The 16,278-nt window shown below is 37.4% G+C and overlaps 1 protein-coding gene across 1 annotated transcript in view; it reads left to right on the forward strand.

Annotated features, from left to right (window-relative positions):
- The first annotated feature begins 12,685 nt into the window (after positions 1-12,685).
- Positions 12,686-16,278, forward strand: part of LOC145999332 (isotocin receptor-like) — a 50,855-nt gene continuing 47,262 nt past the window's right edge. The window contains exons 1-2 of the mRNA XM_083136291.1: positions 12,686-13,428; positions 13,681-13,838. Coding sequence (XP_082992417.1) covers positions 12,686-13,428; positions 13,681-13,838 — 901 coding nt within the window. The remainder of the gene's footprint in view (positions 13,429-13,680; positions 13,839-16,278) is intronic.

Below are 16,278 nucleotides of genomic sequence, written 5' to 3' on the forward strand. Positions count from 1 at the left end.
CAGGTGGGAGATAAAAATGCTAAAGCAGCAAGAATAATGGATCACAGAACGAATATATTATTATCATATACAGATATGTTACCAAGAGTTAAAAACAAAATTCAACAAGATTGCGAGATATGGGTGAAACAAAAATTTACATATATGGGTCATTCATATAGAAATGTACTAAATTTAAACAATAAGACTCCGTGGTTTTATACAATTAATATACCCAGAAAGTTTTTAGTTTTAATACTAAGATTGAGATCAGGTCACATATGTTTAAATCACCATTTATATAAAATTAATGTAGTTAATTCACCTATGTGCAAGTGCAATCTAGACCAGGAAGATGCTCATCATGTTATATTTCAATGTCCACTTTATACCACTCAAAGGGAGATCTTATTCAAGAATTTAATAAAAAAAGGAATACCTCTATCAACTTCTTCAGCCTCTTTAATATCGTCACCAGATGTAACAATTGTATTTATCATTTTTAGATTTTTTCATGATATTAATATAGAAATATAAAAATTGTAAATATTCAAAATGTTTAACTTGATATAGTCACCAGATATAACAATTGTATTTATAATCAATTTTAGATTTTGCATGATATGATGTATATGAAAATTTGTAATTTGATGTAACAGTATCATATATGACATATTTTTAGGACACTTGGTGTAGAGCTGGTATAACAGCTAAAACCAATAAAGTATGAATGGATGAATGAATGAATGATGATGCTCCATATATGTATATTAAGTTACCTTGGCTCCATCATACGAGTGTTTTGGAATGTCCAATTCCCTCACACAAACGAAAGACTTTATACAATACATTATCAAAAATTAATATTCCTTTTCCCATTAATTTGACTTCAATGCACCAAATGTTCGAATTGGATATGCGAGTATTATACTTGCTTTTTTTGAGACAAGCTGATATAAAATTGTAATTTATTTTTGTTAATGCATGAGAGAATGTAGTTATATAAAAAAGTATTTAAGAGCTTATTTGAAATTTGTGTGTAAAATTTATATTAAAAATGTATCTTATGTATTTAAAATGTATGCTGGGCGTAAACAGCCACATGTAAAGCTGTACGTCCCAATAAAATTTTGTTGAGTTCAGTTGATTGAGAAGATGATGTGTCATTTCATGCCATTCAACACAAAAAAATGAACTTTTCAACCCGACCATCTCAGATTTTCATGAAATCTGGTAGGATGGTAGAGGACATGAAATAACTTACATATAACATTTTAGCTCTCAGTGATAGGAACACCTCAGCCCGGGAAGTAATAAAGTTTAAATACTTTGGCATGTGATCTGCTGTCGATCTATTGGCCTACTATGTATTACGTCACTACATTTCTATTGATTGATTTGCTTTATGTTACTTAGCTTTTTGTAACACTTTTGGCTAATTTGCAAAGATGGGGATGAGTGATGACGTGATGAAATTGTGGAATGGACACTCACAAATGTCCATGCCCAGGCCGGAATTTGAACCCGGGACCCCTGGCGTCGTAGTGCGATGTGCTAACCACTCCGCCACGGGGGCGCCACACTCACTACATTTCGAGTGTTGGTAGGAACCAAACTTATGACGGGTCAGTTACAAATATGCAGTTTACATATTTTTAGTGGGGTGCAAAACTGGCATAATAGATGGATCTATTAACTTGTCTGTGGATGGATATACATTTTTCTGAGAGAGGCGGAGAATATGCTGTAAGTATATGATTGATAAGATGTGACACTGGAAATGTACTGTGCAGATTTATCGACATATTGTTTACTTGAGTTTGTTTTCAAGTACACTTTACACACAAAAAGGTTAATCGGGACTGGACCTACAGTTTAAAGTCAATAAGGGTCTCCCTGATGGCAGAGTGGTAACGTCGTCACCTTGTAATCAAGGGATTTTTGGTTCGATATCCAGTTGAGGCACATAGTGGTTCGGATGCAACTTTAAACTGTAGGTCCAGTCGCGATTATCCTATCTGTGCATGAAGTGGACTTAAAAGAAAAGCTCAACTCAAAAATGACCGAAATCGAGATTGTGTGGTTCCGTATTTCCACTTCCCCCTACATGGCACGGTGTAGTGTGCACTGGGAACTTTGCCTCACGTATCTTACAAGCGGCAGCCGATTCTTAGACCAATTCTGAAGCTCTGTCCGAGAGGTCCAAAACGCAGTCTTGAAGTATGGTTTTGTCGGAACGAAAGCGCCAAGTACGCGACCAATCGAGCCCATAGCGCGGAGCACGTGGGATTGTAGTCTTCTTTACTAGACTTCTGCACTCGTTGTTCGCTTGTTTGTGATCGTGGAAGTCGAGAGTCAGCCCGATGCTGGTTGTATTTTTTCTAATGTGTGGAAATGAAACTACAAGAACTTTTTTAAATGCTATGTAATTTCTATGGTGAAAAACAAGTGTTTAAAACGCGGGGAAAACAATGTGTTCATAGTTTTATCTACCGATCGTATTTGGCACTGCAGTCGAAGTGCAGTGGGCCTGGTCAAGCAAACTATTGTAGGTGGCAGCACCCCTGTTGTGTCCCCACGCTTTTGATGGGCAATTGTTCTCCCATTTAAGTACACGGGAAATTTGATGCTTAACGTGCTGCTATTACATTAAATTGCAAGTTTAATTTCATCTTGACCTCAGAAATTATGTCGGAAGATAAATAATCAGTGCTGTGAAACTAAGAATTTTAATAAGACGATCGTCAACAACAGAAAAGATATCGGAATTCAAAAAAGCCTTAAAATTTGCACAGCACTTGTTAACGTCACTTGCAATTTTTACAATTGAAGTGCTTTATTCTCGTGAATCTGGTAAGGAAAAATCCATAATAATTCCACGCGACTGTAATTTATTTTTATAGTTGTTATTAACAACTGACTCCTTTTTTTTACGTCATATCATACTTTTCCTAGTGGCTAGTAAATATGGTTCTCTATTTTATATATACACATTTATCGAGAAGAATAGTTATTACAAAAAATATTTTATATTCTGTTTCATGTGTCGCAACCTATAGAGCTTTCTTATTTACAGGAATTATAATTTTAAAATTGTTGTATTCCAAAACGAAAAAGACGAAAATACGGCGGAAAAATGTCTGCTTAATACAAATAAAACATATGTTAATATTAAGTTATCGGATAGGGCATAGTGTATAATAATAAATGTCATGCGCTTACTCACTTAATACATTTTTTCTTTATAATTTGGTGAGTTTCTCCTATTCCTACTCCCGCCGTTGAATTGCACATAACTCGCAAGTCGCAACAAGAGGAAACATAAAACGCGTAGTGTAAAAATTTAAATGTTTGTATTATAGACCTATGGCAGCTAGGGATGACCAAAATTACAAATTTAGTGCTCTTTGTGCATAAACTTACTATATTTAGCCCGCCGTCTGAGCTACCCTGCCGTTGCGCTTTAATATATTAATTCCTAAATTCAGGAGAATGTAATTTTCGGAAACTTATGACTTGCTACATATTCTTAAAGGTTTGCTAAAACCTTTTTGTTATCGATTTACACGAGAAATTCTTACCTTCGTTGAAAATAACGTTTGAATAGCCATCCAATTGCGCTCCAATGTAAAGCTTAGGTCAACCAGATGACAAACGAAATTCTTTAGGGACACAACAGGGATGGCGCCTCTAGCGGAAAAGTTTGGCAATGAACAGCCCCATTCGAAAGACTTTCACTTCCAGTCCAAGACTTCGAGACCGTTCTCGAAGAATATTCGCTTCAAGTACGGTCGAACAGGGCTCGAGTGTAGTTAACCACACTCCACAGCTGAGGAACAATACAACATGACAGTTCCTTAATAAAAGCATGCAATCTAGAGCAAGTCCGTTCATAGTTGGATAGTCCCAAAGTCAATTTGCATCCCTTCAGCACTGTAGCAAACACTATTTCCCCGAGGTTCCCATCTGTCAGGAATCCTCCTCCCCGCCCCCGACTAATTCTGTCAACAACGGCGCCTTGTTCCCGATATTAACCCCCAGGGAGCAGTGCGTTCGCCAAGCGAAAGATGAATATTATATCGGCCCTTAACTTCCGTAGTTGATCTTCTACGTCACAGCCACCAAGTCGCCAAATAGGTAGAATCCACTGGGACGACACGCTGGCTACATATTAAAGTGATTAAAAATGGTTTTAAGAACCACAAGCGTAATAATTAAGGAATGGATTTTTCGCAGGGTACCTACTTTTCACCTTATTTAAGAAATATATACGAGGGTCATTCTTCTTGTAGTGGCACACTGTTGGTATAACACTCTTGTGAATTTGACGTGCATTCCTTCCACGTGCAACCTGAAATTTGATGAATAGTCGCTGTTCTTCACGCGTGAACATTGTTTTGGGCGGTATTATACACACACTTCACTTTAACGTCTTCTAACTACCACACAACAGTACTGTTCAGCACCAAACACCTACACACGATCCATAGAACAAGGCTAAACAAGAACCGAACGTCTTTTGTCCCAGTGACAACTGACAAGCGTATACAAAGTGTTTCCACTACAAGAAAAATTAGTGTGTGTGTGTGTGTATGTGCATATGCAGGTTGTACCATCATAAGTAATAGCGCAAAATGACACAGTGGAAAGTACACGATAATAGAAGCAAAAAATTCTCAGTAAACATGGGTCAGCAAACGAGACTTTTTTGCATCTATTATCGTGTACTTTCAACTGTGTCAGTTTGCGCTATTACTTATTGATTGATTGATTTAGTTTATTTTACTTCGCGTTTTGTGCCTCTTGGCTAATTTACGAAGATGGAGATGAGTGATGAAATAATGAAATTGATGAATGGACATTCATAAACAACCAAGCCCGAGCGGGATTCGAACCCCGAACCCTTGGCGTCGCAGCGCGATTTGCTAACCACTTTTTTTTTTTTTTAAAGGAATACCCCTGTTCGGCATTTTTCACAATCTTTCACACATGTCAAGTTTTACTGTATTCACATTGGTTCTCATTATTCAGACAAACACAAACATCCAAGCCCGAGCGGGATTCGAACCCGGGACCCCTAGCATTGCAGCGCGATGAGCTAACCACTCGGCCACAGGGTCTGGCTGACTCGGCCACAGGGTGAGGCGCTATTACTTATGAATTAGAGCCCGGAAGTTCAGGCATTTATTTTCGTTAAAATAGGCAGGCAAAAAGGCATTTATAATGTGGAAAATAGGCACTAAAAATGGGAAAAAAGGCAAAATAAACTGAAAAAGGCACATTTGAAAGTCACTTACTTTTATCTATAATTTCTGGCAAAATGTTAATGAAGCATACATAAAACAAGCAAATGTAGCTGGACTCATTTCGATAACAGCATTTTCACCTTTTAGAATATCACAAATTGTTTTCAATTGTTTCAAGTCATCATTTGCACTCACTACCCATTTGCACTTTTCCACAACAGCTGACCCCTTTTCTCCTGACACTTCCATCATCTGCTGCATAGATTCCTCGAACATATTCATGGATGCTACAAGAGTCTCACCTCTTTTTTCTAGCTTTGTAATTGTCTCTGGCAATGCACCATAATGTGCAAAAATAAACGACAGTTCATTCTTCAGTTCTGAATAGCACAGGAGTTTTTTCACTTCACGAATTGAAGCCGCTTCATTTTCTGGAAGAGCATCGATCACCTCACTGATTTTTTCAAGGTGGTTAGCATAATATATAGCTGCTGATATCAAGGTTCCCCATCTCGTCAAGACTGGTTGCGGAGGTAAACTAAGCTCAGGTGCAACTTCCTGAAATTTTCGGGTTCGAGAGGGAGATTTCAGAAATATCTTCTTTGTGTTCGAAATCAACCTGTCCACTTCTGGGTGCAACACTCTAACTTTTTTCGGCGATTCTGTGCATTGCGTGGGCTACACATGTGATATGAAGCATGTTCGGGAAGAGAATTTTCAATGCTATGGCAGCCTTCTTTATATAGGGAGCTGCATCACTGATAAAAAGTAACATGTCATCATGATGTACACCATCTGGCCAGAGCAGAAGTAGGGAATTTGAGAATAACTGAGCTATTGACGAACCATTGGCTCTCTCTAGTTGTTCTGACGTGAGAAGAAATGACGAGCATTCTCCGCATGTTGGTTCCATAGTTCATATGATGACGTTGGCTATTCAGCGTCCCATAGCGTCAGTACTTTCATCTGTTCAAATCCAAATCTTCTTTCCACCAACTTCAGCACGAATTCTTTGCAGAGCTTCTTCGTAGCAGATGCTTAAATATGTTTTCCCCAGCGTAGATTCCGACGGCACCGTTTCTTTAGTGTATTTCTCCAGGAATTTCCTCAGTGACTTGTTTTCCACTTTCCAGAAAGGTATCCCTGCTTCCATGAAAGCTTTGCACAGTTCAAGAGAAAACTGAGATTGCCTGTTGGATGAAGTGCCCACTGTTGAAATTTGGGATATCTTCTTCTGTCCAACCTTTTTGGCAACTGCAGATTTATATTTTTGCTGTTGACACATGCTGAGATATAAAGTATTTTTTCTCATGGTTGAATGTTTTTTCACATATCTTGCAGAGAAGAATAGTACCATCTCTCAAAAATGTGCTTTCACCAAATTCATGCACGTAACCATGTAACTTACCACTTAATAGCACACTAAATTTCGGCATGATGACAACTACACGATCCTTTCCTTCCAAAGTGCAGAACTAAACTAAAGATAGAGAACTTGATTTTGGAATCCATGCAAAGGCCCTTGGGCATTAGTGCTGTTTCTTGTCAATAACCTCCTGACACGGACGCTGGACGTGATGACGTAATTGTGCAGGTGTTCTGCAACAGGTTTTTAGCAGTCAATCATTCACAAGGACATGTTAACGGAAAGGCAATATCTTAACTCAGCATGAAATACTATTTTTTTTTTAAACACACTTTTCTCCTTCAGCAATGTTGAAACATACGTGAGTTCAATATTACTTAAATAAGGCGAAAATTATTCACATAATAAACGGAAGAAAAATAAATGCCAACAACGTTTATTGGGAGAAAAATAATTTATTTACACATTTTTTTAAAAAAATGTTCAAATTTCATTGAAAAAGGCAAACAAAGGCATTATAATTAAAAATAGGCAGTGGGGTCCCAAATAGGCAAAATAGGTAAAATGAAAAGGCTTCTAAAACATTCGAAACAACATAAAAAACGTATATCCGGAAAAAAATTATCAATATATGCAGTGGATAAAAAGAGGAATTTTGCCAAACTTCCGGGCTCTACTTATGATGCATCCTGTGTTTACTTATAGTGGTCTTGATTAGAATTCTCCAAATAGTACATTCTAATTACGTGTTTTAATATGTATTCTGTGTTTTAATTTTTAATAGTAAGTTTGCTCAAGTGTTGAATTTTCTGCAAGAGCTTAACATGTCGACTAGTATGATTCTTAATTCAATTTCTCATTTAAAAAAAAAAAAAAAACATTCGATATGTTTACCTATCCACAGATGGCATAGCTCTAACCAAGGCAGTCCAGAATAGAGAAAGATAATCAGAAATTGAGTTTTACGACCTAGTTTATTTTTTTATTTATTTATTTCTTACTTGTAATATGGTCACATTGAAATCCTTATTTTTAGCGTTTATATACCTACACAGTACAGACCTCCGTCGTGTTATGGGTTGCACAGCATGCTACGGCGCCCGGGTTTGAATACCGGCCTGAGCATGGTTGTTCTTTGCGAGAGTTCCTTCATCAAATTTATCATATCATCACTCATCTCCATCGTCGCGATTAGCCAAAAGTGGCATAAAAGCGAAGCTAAATAATAAAAATCAAATCAAATGATTTAAGCACATTTGTTATTGTTGTTGAGTTGAATTTGTAAGTCCACTTTATGCACAGATAGGTTAATCGGCACTCATTGGCGTGGTGTGACTTTTCAAAAGTGTTACCGGCTATCAGTACGACAATTATGCGTGCTAGACGTTATCGCCCCCCACTCCCCCCCCCCCCTTTCCGGGAAAGAAAACATGTCTTCGAGCTAGATATTTGTTTATTTCGTTCTTGTTTTGCAATCAGCACAGTGATTTAGCCACAAATACTCCTAGAAAGAACTACCACTCATGAGACAGTTACCACGAAAATCCAATGAATAGTGGTAGACCCTTGTCAATTCTTCATCTGTCTCAGTTTCTTTGCAATGAGCTGCGAAGGGGAAGAAGAAGATCAACACTTTTCTCGGGTCAGTTTGACGTTTGTGTGGTGAGCACTGAGCAGACGACAGAACTCCGCTCTTTCGTGATAGGGAAACCCAGCTGTACGTGCTACTGTTGTCAACTTAGTATTTTGGAGCAAGGTTTGTCCAAATCACGAATCGCACCAAGGAACTATATTTTCGTCTATTACCTAACTGGTCTCAGTTGTAGTTCAATCCAGCCTTGGCTCTGCAGTCTACCTCTAGAAATGGTATTCCTATTTTAGGCGGTATTTAGCTCTTTTCTGCCAACCGGATGTGATACCACTGGCTGATCCGGTAGGTCTGAACGGCAACAGGGACCCTTGACAGGCATATGAATAACCCCATAAAGTCCTTCCCCGCTCTTTCCTTGCATTGGCGCCCTCTTCTCCCTTGTTGCCTCTTCAGGGTAGCGGAACGGCCTCCCTCTTCGCTTCTGTCGGCTGCAGAAAAAATGTCCTAGGCAATATCTACTCGACGGTAACGGTGTTGATTAACGTATTTAACAATGTTGTCATTTTATAGAAACAACTTTTTAATTCTTTACATTTTGCTGTTACCTGCGGTAACACCGGCTACATGCACGCCACACCTCTGTCGGCACTGTACCTAAGGTTTAAAATGAGATCCGAACCACTTTGTAACTCCGCCAGGTATCGAACCCGGGACCTCTTGATTACAAGGCAACGACTTTACCACTACGTCATCGGGGAGTCACAAACCATTGTTAATAAAAGTTATAGTAATAATAATTTGTTATGATCACAGTATGACGACCAAGTACATCACTATTTAAAATAGAAAATACAAAATTACTAAAATTGAATATGTAAATTAGAATAATATAATAGATTCTACAATGTTATACATCATCATAAATAGGAATTGTAGCTTTTCTGGCAACGTGATTCGAACAGATGTTCTCGGGTTACCAACCAGGTTAGCTTGTAGTTAACTTCCAACGTTTCGAGCGCATACATTGCTCTCATCATCAGGGAATGGTGAATTCCTGTTAATTTGAACACTTCTCACTTCTCAAGTCATGTTGAGTTTCCCATCTGTAAAAAAAAAATCCGCTCTATATAATAGGCCGTGACGGGTATTAAATCTGCCTGCCGTCACGTCGCTTCTTTATTAATATTGCTACCACTTCCAAATCTTCGTTACATTAGAACTTCATTTAGCGAAGCGAGAGTAAATGACATATGGACTTTAAAAAGGCTTAAAGCTCTGATCCGGCGGAATTCGAGCCAATCAGAAACGTCCCTCAGGCGTAACGTTTCACGTCACAAAATATTATGTGGGATATACAAACAGGGTGTTGTTTCATCTTGCTGGTCGATGCGGTTTAAGAGCAATTTGGTTTTTAGTTCTTCCCTGGGGACAGAAGATCAATAAACGTGAAAACGGGCCCTAATCCATTGAAAATTACCCTCTTTCCGGAAAGCAGTTTATACCCAGAGGCTTGGTGTTAAAAAAAAAAATACGAGTTTTCGTAAGCCCAAGATGTACCGAAGAGTCAGGTTTCTTAATAACTACAAAACTATCCGCTCTATTTATAAATACTTCCCCGCATCGTTAATAACAAATTAAAGTGCAACTTAAACCACAAGTCAAGTACTTTACTCGAGCAGAATATCTGAAAATAGGCGAAACTATCCCCACTCTTTCACCATTCGTTAATCACCGCCATCTAGCGGTTGAGATTGAAAGTATCAGCCATGTAATCGTATCGTTAAGACTTTTCCATAAAAGTTCAAAGAATATATTTTTTTCCATGTTACAGTGTTACATGCTTGAAGTCATTTAATATATTTTTGTTGATTTTGTTCATTTCACGTCGCTTTTCTGCCAATTCGACTAATCGCGACGATGGGATGACTAGTGATAAGTTGGATGAAGAGACAATCACAATTTGTAAGCGAATTTCTAATTGCACTTGAAGACTTGGCTTGGTTCCATCTTATTTGTTTTTGTTGTAAAAATATTAATTATATGACATAAATAAAACACGTGTAAGTCATAATATATTTTTGATTACAATTAATGATCATTCATTGTGTATAATTTGTTTGCAGCAGTAACTGTGTAGATAACTTTTTAAGTTTCTTTTTACTCTAACTGTAAACCAGTTACTTTTTAAGGCAAGTAACTTCAACTGTAACTTAGTTACTCTTAAAAAGTTACTTTCCTAATACTGCTGATCCATTACCTCCTTTTTTGGCCAGGAATATGTACTTTCATATCACGGTGTAATGAAGGGGACAGCTTTATCATTAAGCCGTCTTCGTGGTGGAGTGGTTAGCATAAAGCGCTACGACGCCAGGAGTTCCGTAATTTCTTTCGTTAATTAGTAATATAAAAATTACTTTCATTTACATTTTAAACTTTAATTTTCTTACATATTTCAGCACAAAATCATTATTTTCTGAAGCTTGTTTATACTTTATTCAATATTTCATCACAAAATCCTTATTTTCAGAAGATTGTTTATACTTTCTTACATATTTCAGCACAAAATCATTATTTTCTGAAGATTGTTCATACTTTCTTACATATTTCAGTACAAAATCATTATTTTCTGAAGATTGTTTATACTTTCTTACATATTTCAGCACAAAATCATTATTTTCTTAAGATTGTTTATACTTTCTTACATATTTCAGCACAAAATCATTATTTTTTGAAGATTGTTTATACTTTCTTACATATTTCAGTACAAAATCATTATTTTTTGAAGATTGTTTATACTTTCTTACATATTTCAGTACAAAATCATTATTTTCTAAAGATTGTTTATACTTTCTTACATATTTCAGCACAAAATCATTATTTTCTGAAGATTGTTTATACTTTCTTACATATTTCAGCACAAAATCATTAATTTCTGAAGATTGTTTATACTTTCTTACATATTTCAGCACAAAATCATTAATTTCTGAAGATTGTTTATACTTTCTTACATATTTTAGCACAAAATCATTATTTTCTGAAGATTGTTTATACTTTCTTACATATTTCAGCACAAAATCATTATTTTCTGAAGATTGTTTATACTTTCTTACATATTTCAGCACAAAATCATTATTTTCTGAAGATTGTTTATACTTTCTTACATATTTCAGCACAAAATCATTATTTTTTGAAGATTTTTTATACTTTCTTACATATTTCAGCACAAAATCATTATTTTTTGAAGATTGTTTATACTTTCTTACATATTTCAGCACAAAATCATTAATTTCTGAAGATTGTTTATACTTTCTTACATATTTCAGCACAAAATCATTATTTTCTGAAGATTGTTTATACTTTCTTACATATTTCAACACAAAATCATTATTTTCTGAAGATTGTTTATACTTTCTTACATATTTCAGCACAAAATCATTATTTTTTGAAGATTGTTTGTACAGCCACCTCAGAGCCTCAACTTCACAAAAATAATTTTAAAAATAGAACTGTTCTTTCACATATTTTTAAAAATTGAGAAACCTTTTGATATATACGTTTTCACTAGTAATTGTGTTTACAACATAACATAACGATTAACGACAATTTATTTGGATTGGATTTCAAAGTTCTATTAACATCTTAAATTACATTTTAATACGTACATATAACTGTAAAATAATCCTGTTGATTGTTAATTGTTATACGTCATACTGAAAAAGAAACTGCTGATTGAACAGAGCATCTAAGTACTTGGTTTCAAAATTAGCCGATTTTGCTTCGAAGACTGAAAAAATGTTTTGTCGTTATTTTAATTTTCACTGAAAAGAAATTGTTATAGGCTTTAAACTTTTATACGAGGGTTATTTTTTAAGTTAGGTCCGTTTTGCAATAAAAACCAAGTAAGTAAATGTTTGTTTTTTTAAAAGAAAAAAACATTTATTTTTTGAATTGATATACACTTCTCTATTTTTCTCCATAATTTCCTTGCTGGTTTAAACATTTATCGTAACGAACTACGAGTTTTTGAAAACATTTACTTACTTCGTTTTTATTGCAAAACGGACCTTACTTAAAAAATAACCCTCGTATATAAGAGCACAAACAAATTCGGAAGGAAAGTTTTTTAAAGCCTTTTAGTGTTTTCTGCCACTGCCAACTGCCATACATAATAATAACCATCGCAAAAAGCATGTTTCTTTCACGTTTTATGTTTGATTCTAGTTTTTTACGTACTTTACATTTACGCATTTTATACGAATAATTTACGTGTCAAGTAGAAAACCCTTTTTACTCGTAATTGCACAACCCTGTATGAAGAAAATCTGTACTTGTATGTAATATTTCATGTCCTATGTATGCTCAAATATCATGAACTTCCTTATACCTAGGCCGAACTAAAGTATAATTTACTCTTGCAGGTTACCTGACGTGGATCTGAAGAGCGATGACGTAGGTCTTCGACGCAGTGCCTTCCACCCTTGAAGATGGTTTGACTCCGGAGCGATGCAGGAGGAGAAACAGCCCGGTGTGACACTTTCCGTTGCCAACGTGACGGAATGGAACAGCACTGGGAAGGGGAACGGAACGTCCAACGTTCCTTTATTCCACGAGAGGGACGAGGAACTGGCCAAGTTCGAGATAGCCACCCTGGCACTCATCTTCGTCCTGACGGTCCTCGGTAACAGCGCCGTGCTTCTGGCCCTGTTGGCGCGTCGTGGGAAGCTGACGAGAATGTACTACTTCATCCTTCACCTCAGCATCGCCGACCTGATCACGGCGTTCTTCAATGTCCTCCCGCAGCTCGGCTGGGAGGTTACGTACAGGTTTGTCGGCGGGAACTTCTTGTGTAAGGTCATCAAGTACATGCAGATCTTCGGACCGTACCTCAGCTCCTACGTGCTGGTGATGACGGCAATAGACAGGTACCAAGCCATCTGCTTCCCTCTCAACTACTGCTCTTGGACTTCACAGAGGTCGCGCATGATGGTGATCATCTCGTGGTGCATGTCTCTGGGGTTCTGCATCCCTCAGCTGTTCATCTTCTCGTACCAGGAGGTGATGCCGGGGGTGTACGACTGCTGGGGGACCTTTGTGGAACCTTGGGGACCAAAGGCGTACGTGACGTGGTACAGCGTGTCCATATTCATCGTACCCTTGTTGATCTTAGTGTTTACATACTCTTGCATCTGTCGTGCCATATGGGTGAACTTCAACCTGAAACTTGGTGAGAAGGAGAAGAGGTTCAGGTTTAGGCGCAACAGACTCGCAAGGCTGTGCAACAAGTTTAAGAAAACCCGTCCAAAAAAGACTCATTTCTACTGGGAAACCAGCTCCGAGAAGAAGTGCATTGCCTGCGACGCGGAGTTTAAAGACAGGCAAAGTGGCAGTAACTGTTGTCGCTCGTCTTGTGCTCTCAAGGGGCGTGCCACGGTGGCGCGCCGCGACGATGCCTCCAGAGGTGCTGGACAGAGCTCCGCGCCCTTCCCCATCAACCCCAGGACGCATTCCGTGAAGGGAATCTCCAGGGCGAAGATAAAGACTGTGAAACTAACCGTGGTGGTCATCGCCTGCTATATCTTCTGTTCTTCCCCCTTCATAGCCGCTCAGCTGTGGGCAACGTGGGACCCCAACGCCATGACCTCGCCGTTCTGGACAGGTAAGTTGTGCTATTACTTCCGGTACAGTCAACAACAAAGATAACAGTAGCCAAATTGTCCATGACTATGTTTACTCTTTTCTTATTCCACATTCTTTGTTGTTTTAACGAAACTGAATTCGGTTGATGTTCTCTGCTTATGGACGAATTTACTCCAATTCAATAACTGTTTTTGTTTTAAGTTAATTTTTTTACACAAAAATGCTAATCGGGACCGGATCTGATTCGAACCACTATGTGCCTCCACCGGGTATCGAGTTGTATTAATTTTGTTTAGCATAGAAATATCAACTGGACAAGTTAATTGAATCTGGTATAGGTGTAACTGTTAGTATGTCTTCACATTAGAAGAATGTCTCCACATTGGTGTAGTAGTCTCAACATTGGAAGAATGTAGATTTGATATGTATGTATGTTTCAAGTTCTTCATTTGTGTATGTTTTCTCCACTTTACTTTCTTGTTAACCACGTTAGGTAAGGTTAGGTAAGGTAAGGTAAAGGAAACACAAAGAAACAAGATGTGTATGTTTTATTTACCTAACCTAACCTAACCTAAAATGGTTCACAATGACATATCGAGAAAAAATGTGGAGACATACTGCCGTGATCAAATGTGGAGACATACTACACCTATACCATTGAATCTAATGTATTAGCCTGTTACTCGGATATTTTGACTTGTATCTTGCATGGTAGGACTTAAATCCTGAACTATTCATAATAATTAGTTATTTTGTAAAATTTGTAATATATATTTGTTGTTATACCAATGGTTCCCAACTTTTTTATTGACTGACGATACACTGTTCTGAACGCCCGCCATCTTTAACCCATAGCTAGATATTTTGGCACCCTAGGCAGGATTGTGATTTGACGCTCCGTACTACCAAACACCGACATTATATGTGCGTGCTTGGATATTTTCTTCTTGTGCCACGGTTTGTGATATTTACATCACACAAATTTTGAATAAGAAAACAAAGAAAAACTCATTAAAAATAAGATAGGTTATATTTAAAGATTAAAAATAGCATTTTTAAGAATACTTCAGTTATGTCAGCGTCTGAAGACCACATTTTAGAACGTAGTATTACTACCACTTTGGGGAACAGAAAATTCCAGCAGTGTGTTACCAGAATATACCTCTGTCAACGTAAATTTTTCAGTCGCCAGGCACGTATCCAGAGGGGGGCTTAGGGGGCTCGAGCCCCCCCCGAAAGTTTTAGGTTTACACTAGATAAAATGAGGTTTTTGATTTCTTGTGGTGTGAAATAAAATAATGTGACAATAATTTAAGGAGAGAAATAATTATCGAGACAAGATGGAGAATGTTCTATAACCCTGTCATTGTTAATAGCACGTATCCAAGGTGGGAATCAGGAGGCTCGAGCCCCCTTCAGGAATTTTTTCTGTTTACACTAGATAAAATTAGGATTTTGGCTTCTTGAATAATGTGATGATAATTTGGGTGAAATAATTATCGAAACAAGATGGAGAATGTTCTATAACCCTGTAATTGTTAATAGCACGTATCCAAGCTGGGGTTGAGGTGGCTCGAGCCCCCCCCCCCCATTATTTATTTTATTTTACGCTAGATAAAATAAGGTTTTTGGCTTTTTGAATAATGTGACGATGATTTAAGGAGATAGACAATTATCGAGGCAAGACGGAGAATGTTCTATAAAACTGTTGTTGATAATATTGCACGTACACTTTTCTTGAGCTTTCGGTGTTGTCGCAGCGCACTTGAGCACTATGTAGAAACTTGTCAGCATTTGGAAGCTGCACAACAAAGGTAGCGCCACACGTAGGGCGATTCGTTGTAATTTCTAATCTCTGGAAGGCGGGAGAAGGGTACGTTCTTGAATGAGAGAAGGAATCAATTACTGGCAATATTAACGAATCGTTTTATCTGCGAAACGTTCTAGAATATAATGAGGATGTAAATACGCGGATTCAATTTTTCGGTTGATCTGTACAAAGAATCGGTTAATGAGATTTCAGAGGTAAGTGTGACAATTCACACAGTCGATTGATGATCAGATCAGTCAGCGTCCTCTGATTGCTTTATAAGATATAGTGATTCGAAAATGAAGACATTGACAACAGCAGAACTTCCGGGTCTCAGTGTAGTGCTATTTCGGGTCGAGGGTCGAAGAGATCAAGTCCCCCCCCCCTCTCTCTCTAAAGTGAATATTTCAGCAGTACTGGATATTTTAGTGGTTTATTAAAACAGAAATAAGCTGCATAGATCAACTGAAAATCAAAGTTTTGAGTGATGATTTAGTTTTGTCAGAACTAAATTTCGTATATGCAGTCCGAGAATTTCATGGTATAAAAAAAATACTTTTGTTTAAGCCTACTGGGTTCGAAACACATTCAAACACTTAACTACCATAAAGAGACAGCCGAAAATTTTATGAATGTCGAGAAGAGAAAG

This window comes from Lepisma saccharinum, chromosome 1, assembly GCF_977018435.1.
Source record: "Lepisma saccharinum chromosome 1, izLepSacc3.1, whole genome shotgun sequence".
NCBI classification, from domain to species: domain Eukaryota; kingdom Metazoa; phylum Arthropoda; class Insecta; order Zygentoma; family Lepismatidae; genus Lepisma; species Lepisma saccharinum.